The sequence below is a fragment of the Brachyistius frenatus genome, unplaced genomic scaffold (genome assembly GCF_029030835.1).
Source record: "Brachyistius frenatus isolate BFR_SWC_R1_liver_20210118 unplaced genomic scaffold, ASM2903083v1 Contig_101, whole genome shotgun sequence".
Taxonomy (NCBI): domain Eukaryota; kingdom Metazoa; phylum Chordata; class Actinopteri; family Embiotocidae; genus Brachyistius; species Brachyistius frenatus.
Window position 1 is genome coordinate 245,638 of NW_027210700.1, and position 14,208 is coordinate 259,845.

General features: G+C 43.1%; 1 protein-coding gene across 1 annotated transcript in view; it reads right to left on the reverse strand.

Annotated features, from left to right (window-relative positions):
• Nucleotides 1–266: 266 nt before the first annotated feature.
• The window catches only part of LOC138628449 (ubiquitin-conjugating enzyme E2 E2-like), a 72,273-nt gene continuing 58,331 nt past the window's right edge, over nt 267–14,208 (reverse strand). Inside the window, exons 5-6 of the mRNA XM_069711499.1 lie at nt 9,042–9,189; nt 267–1,057 (exon numbers count right to left, since the gene is read on the reverse strand). Of these exons, the coding sequence (XP_069567600.1) occupies nt 960–1,057; nt 9,042–9,189 (246 nt within the window). The 3' untranslated portion in view covers nt 267–959. The remainder of the gene's footprint in view (nt 1,058–9,041; nt 9,190–14,208) is intronic.

Here is a 14,208-nt window from a genome sequence, read left to right on the forward strand (position 1 = left end):
CCCTCCAGAACACGATACACTACAACTACTGAGATACGACACGTTTGTACTTCACGACAACCTAAAATGAATATAAAAGAAAAATCCAATCAAATGTCCGAATAAGATGATTTTGAGGCGTTTAGAGGAGGTGAGTCACCTTTCTGTGGTGAAGACCTGACAGCTGACAGCTCATTATAACAGGAAGTGGTCACAGAGATGATCCTCCGTGTGCACACGCTGGAATCACACGCAGTCACATTAAAACCACATCTGGAGACGCTCGGTCACATTACAGCCAGTGTTTAATTGAGTATTCAATGAGTATGTTTTCTCACAAGGCATTAAATGTACAGCAAACTAAGCACTACCGTCATACATGATGATGGGCTCACTCCATGCCACAACAGAAATAATACCGTGACTACATGTCCACTGCATGAACACATCCTGATGCCATGCACTAATATTGACCATGAGCTGGAAAAATAACGCAAAGCAAAGGAAACGCGCTCACTCAGTATGAACATTTTTACATCACATGAGACGGGAATAATACACGCACGCTTTTAGATAAAGAAGAAGACCAGGGTGGCGACAATGTTATAAACAATGCAATAACAATAAGAACAACAACATCGACAAGAACAATAACAGTATTAAAGCTTTTCATGACCATATCAACATTCAGTGTATTGGAAAATACAATCCCAATAGACTCTTTGTATAAAAAAGAAGCTTTTCAAGTCAGCATGGAACAAACAACAGTTCGTATCTCAGGGAGAGGTGGGAGTGGTGGGGGCGGGGGGTGGATGACGGGCGGGTGTGCTTCCATAGATTCCAGAGGAGGGGGGGTGTTGGAGGTGTGTGTGTGTGTGTGTGTGTGTGTGTGTGTGTGTGTGTGTGTGTGTGTGTGTGTGTGTGTGTGTGTGTGTGTGTGTGTGTGTGTTGGGTGGGGGTCCTGGAGATCTGGAGCTGGTCTATGTAGCGTAGCGTTTGGTCCACTGTTTGGCTATCCTGTCGTGCTCGGCTCTGTTGGTCAGGTACTGTGTGGCGATGCTTCCGACCAGAGGGTCCGCTGCAACACAGGACAGAGAGCAGAGTGAGACGCAGTGCAGCAAACAGTCACATCTGTGTGGAGAGCATTCACTGTGGAGTCACATCAAGTGTTGAATATCAGATATGGACCGGTGTCGAAGACATACAGGAGGTGCAGCTCAGCGATGCGCTCAGAGCAGGTGAAAGCTGCGACTCCTGTCGCTTGATCAACGTCAGCGGCCGAGTTAGACGTGGTTTTGTGGTACAAGAAAACAAAGGAGCTTTGCAGTTCTCAGAAGAAGATGGGTGGTTCCAGCTGTGTGCAGCTGTGGCTCTGATGGTACAATGGGTTGCCCACTAGTCATTAGGTTCCTCCTGTTGAGACACTGAACCCTGGATGTGTACAATGGTTGAAACGGTGTGAAGACCTCAGTTCAACCGGAGCAAACAATCACCACCGGCGAAGCTGCGACGGAGTTAATTACACCAGTGAACTACGAGCTGACGAAGACATGGAGGAAGAAAACAGGAGAATGAACAATGGAAATCTGCTTTGCAAATGTTTGAGCAGGTTTGATGTCAACAAATCTTTTTCCAACTACGTTGAAATCAGACCTGAAGGAGCCACTAGTGGAAAGTTTTGAGGGTCAATGAGATCCAAATGGTTCGTAACTTTAACTGAACTTGGTGATCTGCGTGTTACACTTGCACAGTTTTCCTGGACTAGAAGAGCTTTTAGTCTGATGGACGATCAATATGTGAAGAGTTTACCAAAACCACGAGGGTGTATCCACTGAGGAGCAAGAACTCCAAAACTAATGTCATAAACGATCTGTACTGGACCTCTTCAAGGCCACATTGCAACACAAACTCAGATTTCCTGAAGGAAGTGCGAGATCAGCATCAGCCTTCAAAACTGCACACCTGTGAGGGATGTTTTATTTATGAGGACATGCAGCATGTTTACACAAACAGTCACACGGCGCTGTCTGACATCCAATTACCTGGCCCGGCGTATCACAGCGAGAAGCGGCGGAGAAACCTCCGGCCGACCACCTCGGCTCATCACAATGCATAGACATTTTATTACAACCAGTGAAAAGCACAAAGAAGCCGTAAGTCAAACAAACGGAGCTCCGCCATCGCCGCAGTCTGACGTCGAGCTGGACGCGCAGCGCGGCGACACTTTATGGACATCACGGCGGGACGTCCACACGGCTGTAAATCACAGGTGATCATGGAGGGCTCCGGCGGCACGCCGACTCGGCCCGTCGGTTCACACACAGCACACGTCCGCTCGGTCAACACACGTCTACGGTTCTGCTGTTGATTGAGCCGCTGGTCCATTTCTCAGGGAGGTGACAGAGAGAAACAACTTCCTGGAGCCTCACACACACGGTGCGGAGTCTCGGAGCGTCTCCTGCGGGTCTCGGAGCGTCTCCTGCGGGTCTCGGAGCGTCTCCTGCGGGTCTCGGCCTGCTGACAGCAGCGTGATGAGCTCGGCTGAACAAGCAGCACACTCCCCTCCGCACTAATCCCTGCCGGGCTTTCAATGATTGGGGCTTTTACAGGCTTACTCCCATAGTTCTGGATGAATGAGTCCTTATATGTAACGGTGCTCCGGCTTCAAGCTGGAAGGATCGGACTTCATATTACGAGATCCTCAAGAAGTCTGGTTTGTGTCCACAAACACAAGAGGCAGATGGAGCCAAACACAGCTGGATCTGATTCTGGGTTATTGGTTATTGGTTTTTTCTGAATTATTCTGAGAAATGTCAAAAGAAATCAGTGATGTCAAGGAGTGTCATGCAGCCATGAGTCTGTTAGAGTTTACTGTATAAAAAAACAAAACGTTTTCCTCCCATCGGTGTGGAAAATACACGTTCACATGACCAAGGTCCAAAGGTCATGTGGAAAAAGAAAATCACATTTCATTTATCTTATCTTCACTTGTTGTAATTGTAATGTAATTGTCTAATTTTACATTTTTGTTTTGTTGTTTTTAGTTCTCCGTACATTCTTTTACAATATTTTAGTTTTTTATTTAACTTTTAATAGAGATTTATATATTGTATTCATTAATCTATACATTTTGGTTGTTTTTACGAGTTGACATATCATCACCCTCTCAATTTTATTACTTTATTTTACTTTTAATTGTGCCTCTGTTTTTTCCTCATTTCACATCTGTGTGATCTACAGCGTCCCTCTGTTCTTCTTCCTGTTTTATTGATTCTTTTATCTTTAACTTGTCACTTATTGGTTTGCGGGTGAATGGAGAGAGAGAGAGAGAGAGAGAGAGAGAGAGAGTGTGTGTGTGTGTGAGAGAGAGAGAGAGAGAGAGAGAGAGAGAGTGTGTGTGTGAGAGAGAGAGTATGTGTGTGTGAGAGAGAGAGAGAGAGAGAGAGAGAGAGAGAGAGAGAGAGAGAGAGTGTGTGTGTGTGTGTGAGAGAGAGAGAGAGAGAGAGAGAGAGAGAGAGAGAGAGAGAGAGAGAGAGCGAGAGGGTTGTTTTTATTGTAAAGCATTTATGTGACAGTATTTGTATGAAAAGTGCTCCACCAACAGACTTTGATTGATGGAGCTGGGATGTAGGTTGGTGTGTTTGGACGAATCAAACACAAAACTAAGTGTATTTCTTTAAAGATATCTCCTAACTCAACCACAAAGTTCTGTTTTTAAAAGCTAACTGATGTTTTAGGTGACACTAACACAGTGTGATGTAGTGGACCGATGTGTTACAGGCTTTGATGTAATACTGGCTGGATGTTGTAAATAAAAAGCGCTTTCCAGTTTTTACCTCCCGTTCACTAACTCATACACACAGCAGCTCACCAGCCATCAGGAGAAACATGAATCTGTGTCTCAGTTTCACTTTGTTTCAAACAAAACTCGACAAAACGCAACTTTCAGCACATATCTGGCAACTAAGAGGCAATGAAGTTGTTTTTTTTCTTTTACTATGTGATGGAAGTTTAAACAAAATGCAGAAAATGACGAGTATCACATACCGTTCTCTACAGTAACAGTAAGGAGCTCCTGAGACTTCAATAATGAAGCACAGAAACACGTTGCTTGGAAAATAATCTACTTCATGTTGTACAGTGGCAACATGGCGACATGATACCAGGCTGGAGAGAGAATGTAAATCACTTGAGGGCTAAACATGACTGCGAGCTTCAGACTTGTGGGAGACCAGAGACCAAAGTGGTGATACACCATCATAATACTCCAACTTCACTGAAACCCAGATGACTCAAACTATCTGAAGCAGGTGGGCTGTTGATCTTAAATAAACAAAGTTTTGTCTGAACCCTGGTGAGGTTTTGTGTGAATAGAAAACAATCTGTCAGCTCCCATCAGCCTCCTGAAAACAACAGAAGGACCAGAAAGACATCTTGGGACCCAAAGCAGAGTGAAAATAAAATGAATGAATGAAAATGAATTTAAAAACAATAATAATAAAGATATTTGAACGTATTTGATGAAGGACTCATCGCTAGATTCAGATTTGATCAAATGTTGTAGAATCCCAACCCTTTCTGTCCCACAACGTTTACAGATAAAGCTCCTTTTCACCTCTGGAACTGGTCAGAAGAACTTCCTCCATCACAAGTAGGAGTGTTCAGTGATTCTACAGAAGCAGGAAAGCTTGTCATCTAAAAAGCTCTTCGGGGTAAACAGATAGTGAATTAAATATTTTAAGACATTCATGACTTGTAAAAACAGATTCATTTTGTTTGTAAGATTTCTTCTGATTTTAAACTGATTTAAACTTTATTCTGTTTTCTTCTTGTCATGTAATTGTTCGGAGGCTGCAGGTGTGATATTTCAGAGACTGCGTGGGACGAATGGTCGTGTTGTTTTGAGTTGGAGGGTCAAATGGGAAAAAATAAGGAATTCTGTTTTATGACAACAACGTCCGCATGAGGAGTGATTTCAGTCCTTTTTTTTAACCATTTCAGTTTGTTTTGAGCCACTTAATACTGGATGTAAGCAGGAGCTGCACCAGCTGAGGAGAAAACAACTGCTTTCATCTCCCACACTTCAGACAGGAAATCCTTCCTTGAAGGCAGCGAGAGGCAGGTGTTATCACAAGTGTGACAAACTGACACCTCTGAAGCTACTGAGGTAAAAAAGCAGATATGTTTATTTTGAAAGATGGTCTGATTATCAGCTTAAAATCAGCCAGATGTACGATCCAACCTCAGCACCAGCAGCAGAAGTCCCTGAGCTGGAGTCCATCCGGCTTTGTTGAAATATGTACGGTTACATTTTGGACCTTCCACGGAGGCAGAGGTGGAGAAAAAAAAAAAGAGTTGACATGCGACAGCCGCCCTTGGCTGGATTTGAGCTCAGATACCAGCTCTGACTTGGCATGTGGCCGAGCTTCAACCAGCCACCAGGTCACTTTAGGTGGAAGAATGTGCTTGTGGGAGCGTGATACAGGGCTCATTGTGGTGTGACAGCAGGGACGGCAGCCCGGGGACGCTTGATTAACTGTCACTCCATCCTCTTCCCCCGCTTTAATGAGCTACATGCCAATGATCTCCGCCTGCACGGGAGAGGAAATCTTCAGACGGAAGGAGGAGGAGAGATATTTTTAGGGTAGTTGAGATCCAGAGCCCACGTTCAGCTCCAGGCTGGGTTTAAAAACACAGAGCTGGTGGTGAGAGGTTCAGAGAGCGGACCGGTTCTGATGAGGCAAGAAGCAGAAAGAGGGAGAGAAGCAAAGTGCGTGGGTAACAAAAATGAGGGGGGACTTCTTCTTTTCTTTTTTTATTGGTGGGGGCTAGGTGTCTGTCAAATCTCTTTTGTATCTTACTTTAAAGGAATTGGCTCATTTAATCTCAGCAGCATGTGAACGAGTGGAGGAGGAGAGGAAGAGCCACTCTCATTTCAGCCCGGGAGGAAGAATCTCTGCTGCCACATTTATCAAAGAGCAACCTCCCCCCCCGCCCCCCCGAGAGGACACAAGCTATCATCAGAGGTCTCAACAATCAGCTCCGTCACCTCCCCCCCCCCCCCCCCACACACACCTCCCACCCCCACTATTCACATCTGAAATCACCTGTCACTCTCCTGGCCCGTTCCCTCACTCTGGTGATATTGGACACATTGTCTTTTACAGCAGCTGCATTATCACCTCTGATCTTCACTTTAATACTTTAAACCAACCAGCATTAACTGCATTGGTAGCAGAGGACCAGCTGAACAGGGTTTAACAGGTCCATAAAAGGCAGCATGTTCCTCCAGCGGTAGTCCCGGCGCTGCTGCTCAACTGGGCCATAATGGCTCTAATTAGCTTTAAAAAATGTTGACGTCCTCTCAGCGAACGCTGTCAGCTGTTTACAGGATTGTGTTTAGCCAGCCAGTCCTGCTTAAATATTGATTGAGCTGCAATGAAGGGAGCCGGAGAGCCCGGCTCACAGTTTACCACACAATGTTGAAACAGGATGAGCTGCAGTCGTCTTCTCTGCTTCTCAGTCGCACTGAGAGAATTAGAGGTTAATGGAGATGAGAGTGCTTTCTGTTATTGAGGTGCTTCTGAGCAAGGCAGCGCAGAGGATGCGAGACCCTGGAACCACATCAGTGCTTGGTCTTCAGGGTCCACTTAATCCTGACGAACCAAGACCTAAATCAGTACTCAAACTCCACTCAGTATACTCGGGTCAGGTCCCTGTGTCTCTAAGTAAAACCTCAGTGGATCCGAATGCACCAAACGGTTCCCGGTTCCATTCATAAATCTTTTAGAGTTGGTGCAGGAGGTGGAAATAAAACTATCAATTATTGCGTGAAAACAAATGAGTTTAGATTCACTCAGAATTATTATTATCATTATTTCTTTCCTTTGAGTTAATTAATGGCACATAATGCTGCTGCCTGTGTTTGGTTCTTTCTCTGACGGGTCTGTTTGGATCGACCGCTTTTGGATCAGGTCTAATTATCCTTCGGTATATTAGCGTCAGGTTCGGCTTCCCCTCATGTACAGATTAATGAAGCAGGTCGGGTTTGGACGCTTTTCATGGTGTGCTTCAGTTTTGGTCCAAAATTTTGGACCTGTGACATTTGTAGGTCTCATGTCTGTATAATATTAATTAATTAATATTAAGAGCCACAAATGTTTGGTGTCTCATATCATACACGATCTTTCATGCCCCTTGACTTTTTGTCAAGTTGAATAAAACACTTTAGATTTTACAGTTTTGACGCTGTTTTCATGCCACTGACTGAAGCTTGGACCTTCGTGGTTTGATCAACATCAGCAACTGAGTTGAACCCATGTTTGAGGACCAGGAAGAAGTCACAGGGAGCCACATCCTGTGAGTAGGGGGGGGATTAAAACTTGTGTTTTAACATGCTGTGAGGGGGTGTTGTCATGTTGGACAACACCATGAATGTCAACAAAAACCCACCTGCTTGTGTAACGTACCTTCTTCGGTCCTGATCTTGCACTTATTGAAACATGAATGATACTCAGAACACCTGAACTGGCTCACTGCCTCCTTTCACGGACTTTCTGACACATTTCAAGTGTCTCTGTCACCAAATGTCCCGAGTTTGACCAGATTTGATGTCATGTCCACTGTGACATCACAAATGATTGATGATGAATCATTAACAACATTAGCAGTAGAAATAGAGGTAGTAATAGTGTGAAAAGAGAAATAATAGTCTGTTATTTTGAACAGAGGAGCATTACATGAGGGAATGCAGTGCTGTGATACTTCATGTAGTAAAATTACTACTAGTTAATATACAGCGTTAATATACAGCGTTAATATACACTGTTAATATACACTGTTAATATACAGTGTTAATATACACTGTTAATATACACTGTTAATGTACAGCGTTAATATACAGCGTTAATATATACTGTTAATATACAGCGTTAATACACACTGTTAATATGCAGTGTTAATATACACTGTTAATATACAGCGTTAATATACACTGTTAATATACAGCGTTAATATACACTGTTAATAATCACTATTAATATACAGCGTTAATATACAGCGTTAATATACACTTAATATACAGCTTTAATATACACTTAATATACAGCATTAATATACACTGTTAATATACAGCGTTAATATACACTGTTAATATACACCGTTAATATACGGTGTTAATATACACTGTCAATATATGGCGTTAATGTACAGCGTTAATATACGGCGTTAATATACAATGTTAATATACACTGTTAATATACAGCGTTAATATACACTGTTAATATACAGCATTAATATACAGCGTTAATATACACTGTTAATATACAGTGTTAATATACACTGTTAATATACAGGGTTAATATATGGCGCTAATATACAGCGTTAATACACTTAATATATGGCGTTAATACACACTTAATATACGGTGTTAATATACAGTGTTAATATATGCCGTTAGTATACGCCATTAATATATGCCGTTAATATACGCCGTTTGTATATGCTGTTAGTATACAGTGTTAATAGTGTTAATATACACCGTTAATATACACCCTTTATATAAACCATTAATATACACCCTGAATATAAACTGTTAATATACACCTTTAAAATAAACCTTTAATATACACCCTTAATATCACCTCTCACGAACAGACGTCACTTTAATAAAATGAAATATAGTGTAAAACATCGATTGTTTGTATGTTGTTGGAGGATTTGTTTGACTCTCTGTAACTATCGTGTTGTGTTGCAGCCGTAACGGAACGTTTACATAAGATGTTTTGGGAGCGCCCAGCGGCCATGAAGCGTCCAACGCTACACACTTCAGACTCCAACCAGCAACACGATGCTACTGAGCTGCGAGGAGCCTCAAAGTGACACACTTCAACGTACATCATCCACACAGAATGCACACGTCAGTCAACCTGTCACGGCTAAAACTGGAGAGACATGACAAGGACAACAAGTTTGTGTGTGTGTGTGTGTGTGTGTGTGTGTGTGTGTGTGTGTGTGTGTGTGTGTGTGTGTGTGTGTGTGTGTGTGTGTGTTGCAGCTCTTACCAGGGTTGCAGTCAGTGAGCAGGGAGCAGATGGACAGTAGGACCTTGGAGATGGTGAGAGCAGGACTCCAGTTGTCCTTCAGGATGTCCAGACAGATCACCCCCTGACTGTTGATGTTGCAGTGGTAGATCCTCGTACGGAACGTCACCTGGACGCCACAGAGACACGGATCAATACTGAGATCAATACTGAGCTCTCAAACACACGATGGAAAGTCATGCTGCATAACACCAACATTTAGTTCTGACTTCTGAGTCAGTGCTTCAATATTTGAAGAAGGGTTATTTTCAGTGTTTCATTAAATTTCTAAATGTGTCATTTGCATCTCACCGTTCCTCTCTTTCGCTCTTCATGTATTTATATTTATATTCCACGACTGGATGATATTAGCTCCATATCTGTCTGTCTGTCTGTCTGTCTGTCTGTCTGTCTGTCTGTCTGTCTGTCTCCTGTGTGCTGTCCCTCTCTGTTCTCTCAACCTTTCTGCAGGTTTCTCTAGCTGCATGTTTCTGATCTTTGGCTACTGGCCCACCAACCTGCCCAGTGTTTTCTGTTTGTCTCTCTGCTCTTCTTTTCTCTCTCCACTTTTCCCTCATCCCAACTGGTTGAGGCAGATGGCCGGCAGGTTCTGTCTGAGGTTTCTTCCTGTTCAATGTAAAGCATTTCTTCCAAATGTCACTCGTGTTAATTGGTGAACTGTTGGGTTTCTCTTTATAACATTGTAAATTTCTTTACCTTCCTACTGGATGGTAAGAACCCCGAGATGTGATTTGGCGCCATATAGATCAAACTGAATAGAAAAGTTGAAGTGTACTTCAATGTACATGTTTAATGTACATTTTGGGACCCTAATGCATAATAACACCTTTCAATCGAAGCAGGATTTCACATGTTTCCCTTTTTGTGGCTAATTAGTGACATCACAGCATTTTATAAACAAAGCATAAACATGTTATTGGTCATATAAATTGATGTGGCCAAATGAGGGGCAACGGTAACATTTATTATCAATTGTATTTGTGGCAACCACAAAAATACACCTGACCCTCGCACCCTTTTCTTGTCTGTTTTTGGTCTCTTACGACTCCTGCAGACGCGTCAACAACACGGATTTCAAGTGCTGATTCTTTTACAACATACTTTGCTTTTTGTATTTGCTTTTTCCATCTCATGTTTTTGTTTTGTTTTCTAGTACACATTCTGCTTATAATATAAATACATACATAAACACTGTATGTACTGTATGTACAGTTGATTGTTGACATCTTCAAATATCTTGTTTGCTACAACAAAAGAAAAAAAAAGGATCTTTTTTGAGAAGCCTTCGTGCTCCATTACTGGAGGCCAATTTCCTTGAAGTTATTTGTTGGTTTATGCTGTCGTTGAAGGATAGAAGCAACTTTTATAAGGGACATACTGCCACGCACACAAGCATCCCCTCAAGGCTGCATGCATAAAAACAACCAGTAGTGAAAATAAAGTCAAACCCTCCGTGTCCACACAGGCCTGGAACAGACGCCTGTTTACTGACTAATGCATTAATAAACATCTGAGGCTTCTCTTGTAAATGCAAAGGTCAGTTCACTGGAAGGAGAGGATTGTAAAAGGTTGCTGACTGAGATGAACTACAGCTGATGACGCTGACTTCATACTGCATGAAGGTGAAGCTGCTGATCCCCTGTGGATCTGCTGAAGTGAACAGAGCCTCCAGTGCTCAGCGGAGCCCAACATCAGCACAACGAGCACAGCATCATTAAGGGGCGACCTCTGACCTCTGTGCTTCCTTAGAAGCGGGGATGTGGACCAGGACAGGCAGTCCAGCTCCTTCTCTGCTTGCTTTGTTTCTCCGGCCTGCCCTCCTTTATTTCCTCCCTCCTTTATCCTCTCATTAACTCTCCATTCCTCCCGTCACATCTCCTTCTTCTGAGAAACAAACAACCCTGCCATGCGAGACGAGCCCTCCCGTCCTCATGTTCCTCGCTGCCATCAGGGAGGGACGGCGGCTGCTGCCTCGTGATAGACAGACGGAGCAATAAACAGGGCGCTTTCCGTTACATGAAAGGATTTCCGTGGATGTGACGAGGAGAGGCAGGCAGGCGGGAGACGAGCTGATTGATGGAGATGGGCTGAGGCCCGGTCTCGTGTCGGAGTCGCTCCTCTTTCTGTTCTTACACCTCCGCTGAGACGGGTTAGCGGTAGCATGCTAATGCTGGCAGCCATGAAACAAATCGCTGGCCAGCTTGTGTGGTCTCATTAACAGGCTGTAATCCCATCATGGCTGATGCTAATAGATTATGATGCTGCCCCCGCGTAACAAAAGCAGCGAGTCTAATCCCACATCCCCTCCCTATTATGGTGTCATCCCTCAATCCCTCAGCTTCTAAACACAACCTCTGGATCCTCGTTCTGGAGCCCAGCGGCTCTCTTTCCAAACAACAAATGTAAACGCGTGTTTCCACAGTAAAAACAGCTTCCACGGAAAACACGCTCACACCTCAAAATGAACCTCTTCAGTGAACATCGAGGGCATTCACATTACGTTTAAAGGAGACAATAAGGACAGAGTGTGAAAGGGTTCATCCTCTGGGGAGCAGGAGTGTTCTCAGTGATGACGGGAGAAAACGTCCAGCAGCAAATCATATTCATGGTATATTGTAATCCAGCCAGCGGTTGTTGTTGTAACATTTTAATCAGCATTTCCCAAAGCCGCATACGTAATTTCCACCCAACCAGCAACCAACTGTGACGTCACTCGTCGGTCTGTGAACGGACATCATGAAGCCTGCAGTTCAGATTATTAACATCCCATCTTGCATTTTTGGAGCCAGAAGTGACTGTATTTGGAGGATCTGGGGGAGCGAGTGGCGGATCCGACTCGATCTGATTGGAAACCTCAGGACATTGCGCCCTACCCACCTAATGCAGAAACCTGACTGCACCACAGGCCTGTCAAACAGAAGCTGAGCGGGAGTCTATAGAGCTGGAAGCCAACCTCTAGAGGTCCTTAGTGGTATTGCACTTTATGGCCTCATTTTTCAGACCTGGAAGCTACGTCTACTTTTATTTACAGTCTATTGCTTCACCACAAGAGAAAAATCCCACATGCTTCACATCCTGTAGATGTGTGTTAGTATTGTCTGCATGACTGTCGAATTATGGGTTCAGAGTTATTTTGGGAAGATATGGATAAAATCTGCATTCATGGTATATGTAATGTTTTTTTGTGTTGTCAATATTCATATATACATTTGATGTAACGAGAAACTGAATGGAGAAGTACTTTGCAGCTCCTCCAGTATTTCATGAAACAAATCCCATATTACCACTTTCACTGATCTGAAAAGGTTCCATCCACATTTTAAAAGCCACATTTGGCTCGACTGTGATGGAGCATTCTCCTCTGTCATTATCTCAGCTCTGTTCATACCCAGCGTACACACTTAATAGTCGTTTTGGGCAAATGGGATGAAAAGAAACGGAACTGAATCATAGTTTCAGGCAGCCATCGTGACATATTTTAAATGAGCAGGAATAAAACGGATGGGTTTAAAGGACAGAATATAGTGGATGGTCTGAGCTTGACTTTAGAGTGCTTCATGGCATGTCAAACAGCCCATTTCACAAGTTTGAAAATGAGACTGATGTCATGCAAAGAAAGATAAAGTGTGCAGTGGAATTTAGTTCAAAGCCGTGAGGACGTTGGAGTCGATGGGGGGATAATGTTGGTGAGAGGAGTCTAATCTCTCAGCCTGTCACTGGTGGATCTGCTGAACCAACCTTGAAACGGACCAACATCCAACCAAACCAAACACTGAAGCAACGTCCGGGCTGACCTCAACCTCCATCTAAGAGTATCAGTCACAGCCTTAACTGGCCTTATCATGCTAACATTAGTGAGCGAGCCAGTGTAGTGAGCAGCTGCAGCTGTCAGATTGGTGGCTGGGAGTCGGTGAGCTGCTGGATGGCACCGCTCGCAGCCAGGCTGGGAAAACAAGGCGGCAGGAAGCCAAGAGTAAAGACGAGCTCTGTTTCCCCCTCGTTGCGGACTGCCAGGAAGGAGCCAGTTTGAGCTGGTCGGGAGGAGACGGGGCTCACAGCTCGTCCTGAAAAAAAACGGCTTCTACACCAGACTGTGGATCTAATACCGAAGGCTGGAACATGACTCCCTCTAACTTCCATTTTCACCATGAAATGGCCAATCAAACCACAACACTGGAAGTTATATTTACTCGACAGGTGCAGGGATTTAAGACAGCGTCTTCATACAAACTGTGCAATTGTAGTTTCCATTTGAGTCTCTAGTTTGTTAGTGATGGCTGGGTATGATTTGAAGATTTTCTTTGCTGGTTCCAATACAATTCCTCCATTCTGGTACTAATTTAAAAACTATCATACCTCACACTGAGGATGTTCTTCTACCAACATGCTTGTGACGTGTGCCTCCATGTAGTGGGTGAATGTGTGAGGGAGAAATTACTCAGCAAGTCTAATCTGCCTCAACTATCACTGTAAATGCAGCATAATATAATAAATATGACATATTTGCCAACTAGTTAACATGAAAACTTGAATGAAAACTGTGAAATGTCAGACATCTTTGAGGTTTCACACAGACCAAGGTTATATTTTCTATGACTGTTTCAGAGCTGAGGATCAGTTATCAACCGAATGTGTCCCATAGCAACAGATACTGAAATATCCAGTGTGATTAATAACCCTGTTTTACATACTCTGTGGTCAGAGACTCTCATTTATTCAGACAGAGTTCTTGTATGCCAGCTTGTGCTTAGACAGCATTAAACATTTAAGAACTTTGGTTTAAAAACAATCTTTAAAGTAAGATATTTAAAAAAACAAAACCATCAAAGTCCAAATACTTGGTTTTTATAAAGCTTTGAATAGCATCTCATAATATGTCATGTCTGCTGGTGAATTTTGACTTGTAATCAGGTCTGTAACAAACATAAAATTTGAGTTGACAATTTTTACTCAAATAATTATGATCAATGCTTTAAATGTATTTTTCTGCTAATTCTATGCCACTGCTATTAAAGGAGCAAACAAATAATATAAATTTCTGTAAACGTTTTGCCATTTGGGATTTGGGTGGATATGAAATAAATAACATGGTTATGATATAAAGCCTATTACTGAAGTATATAAAGAA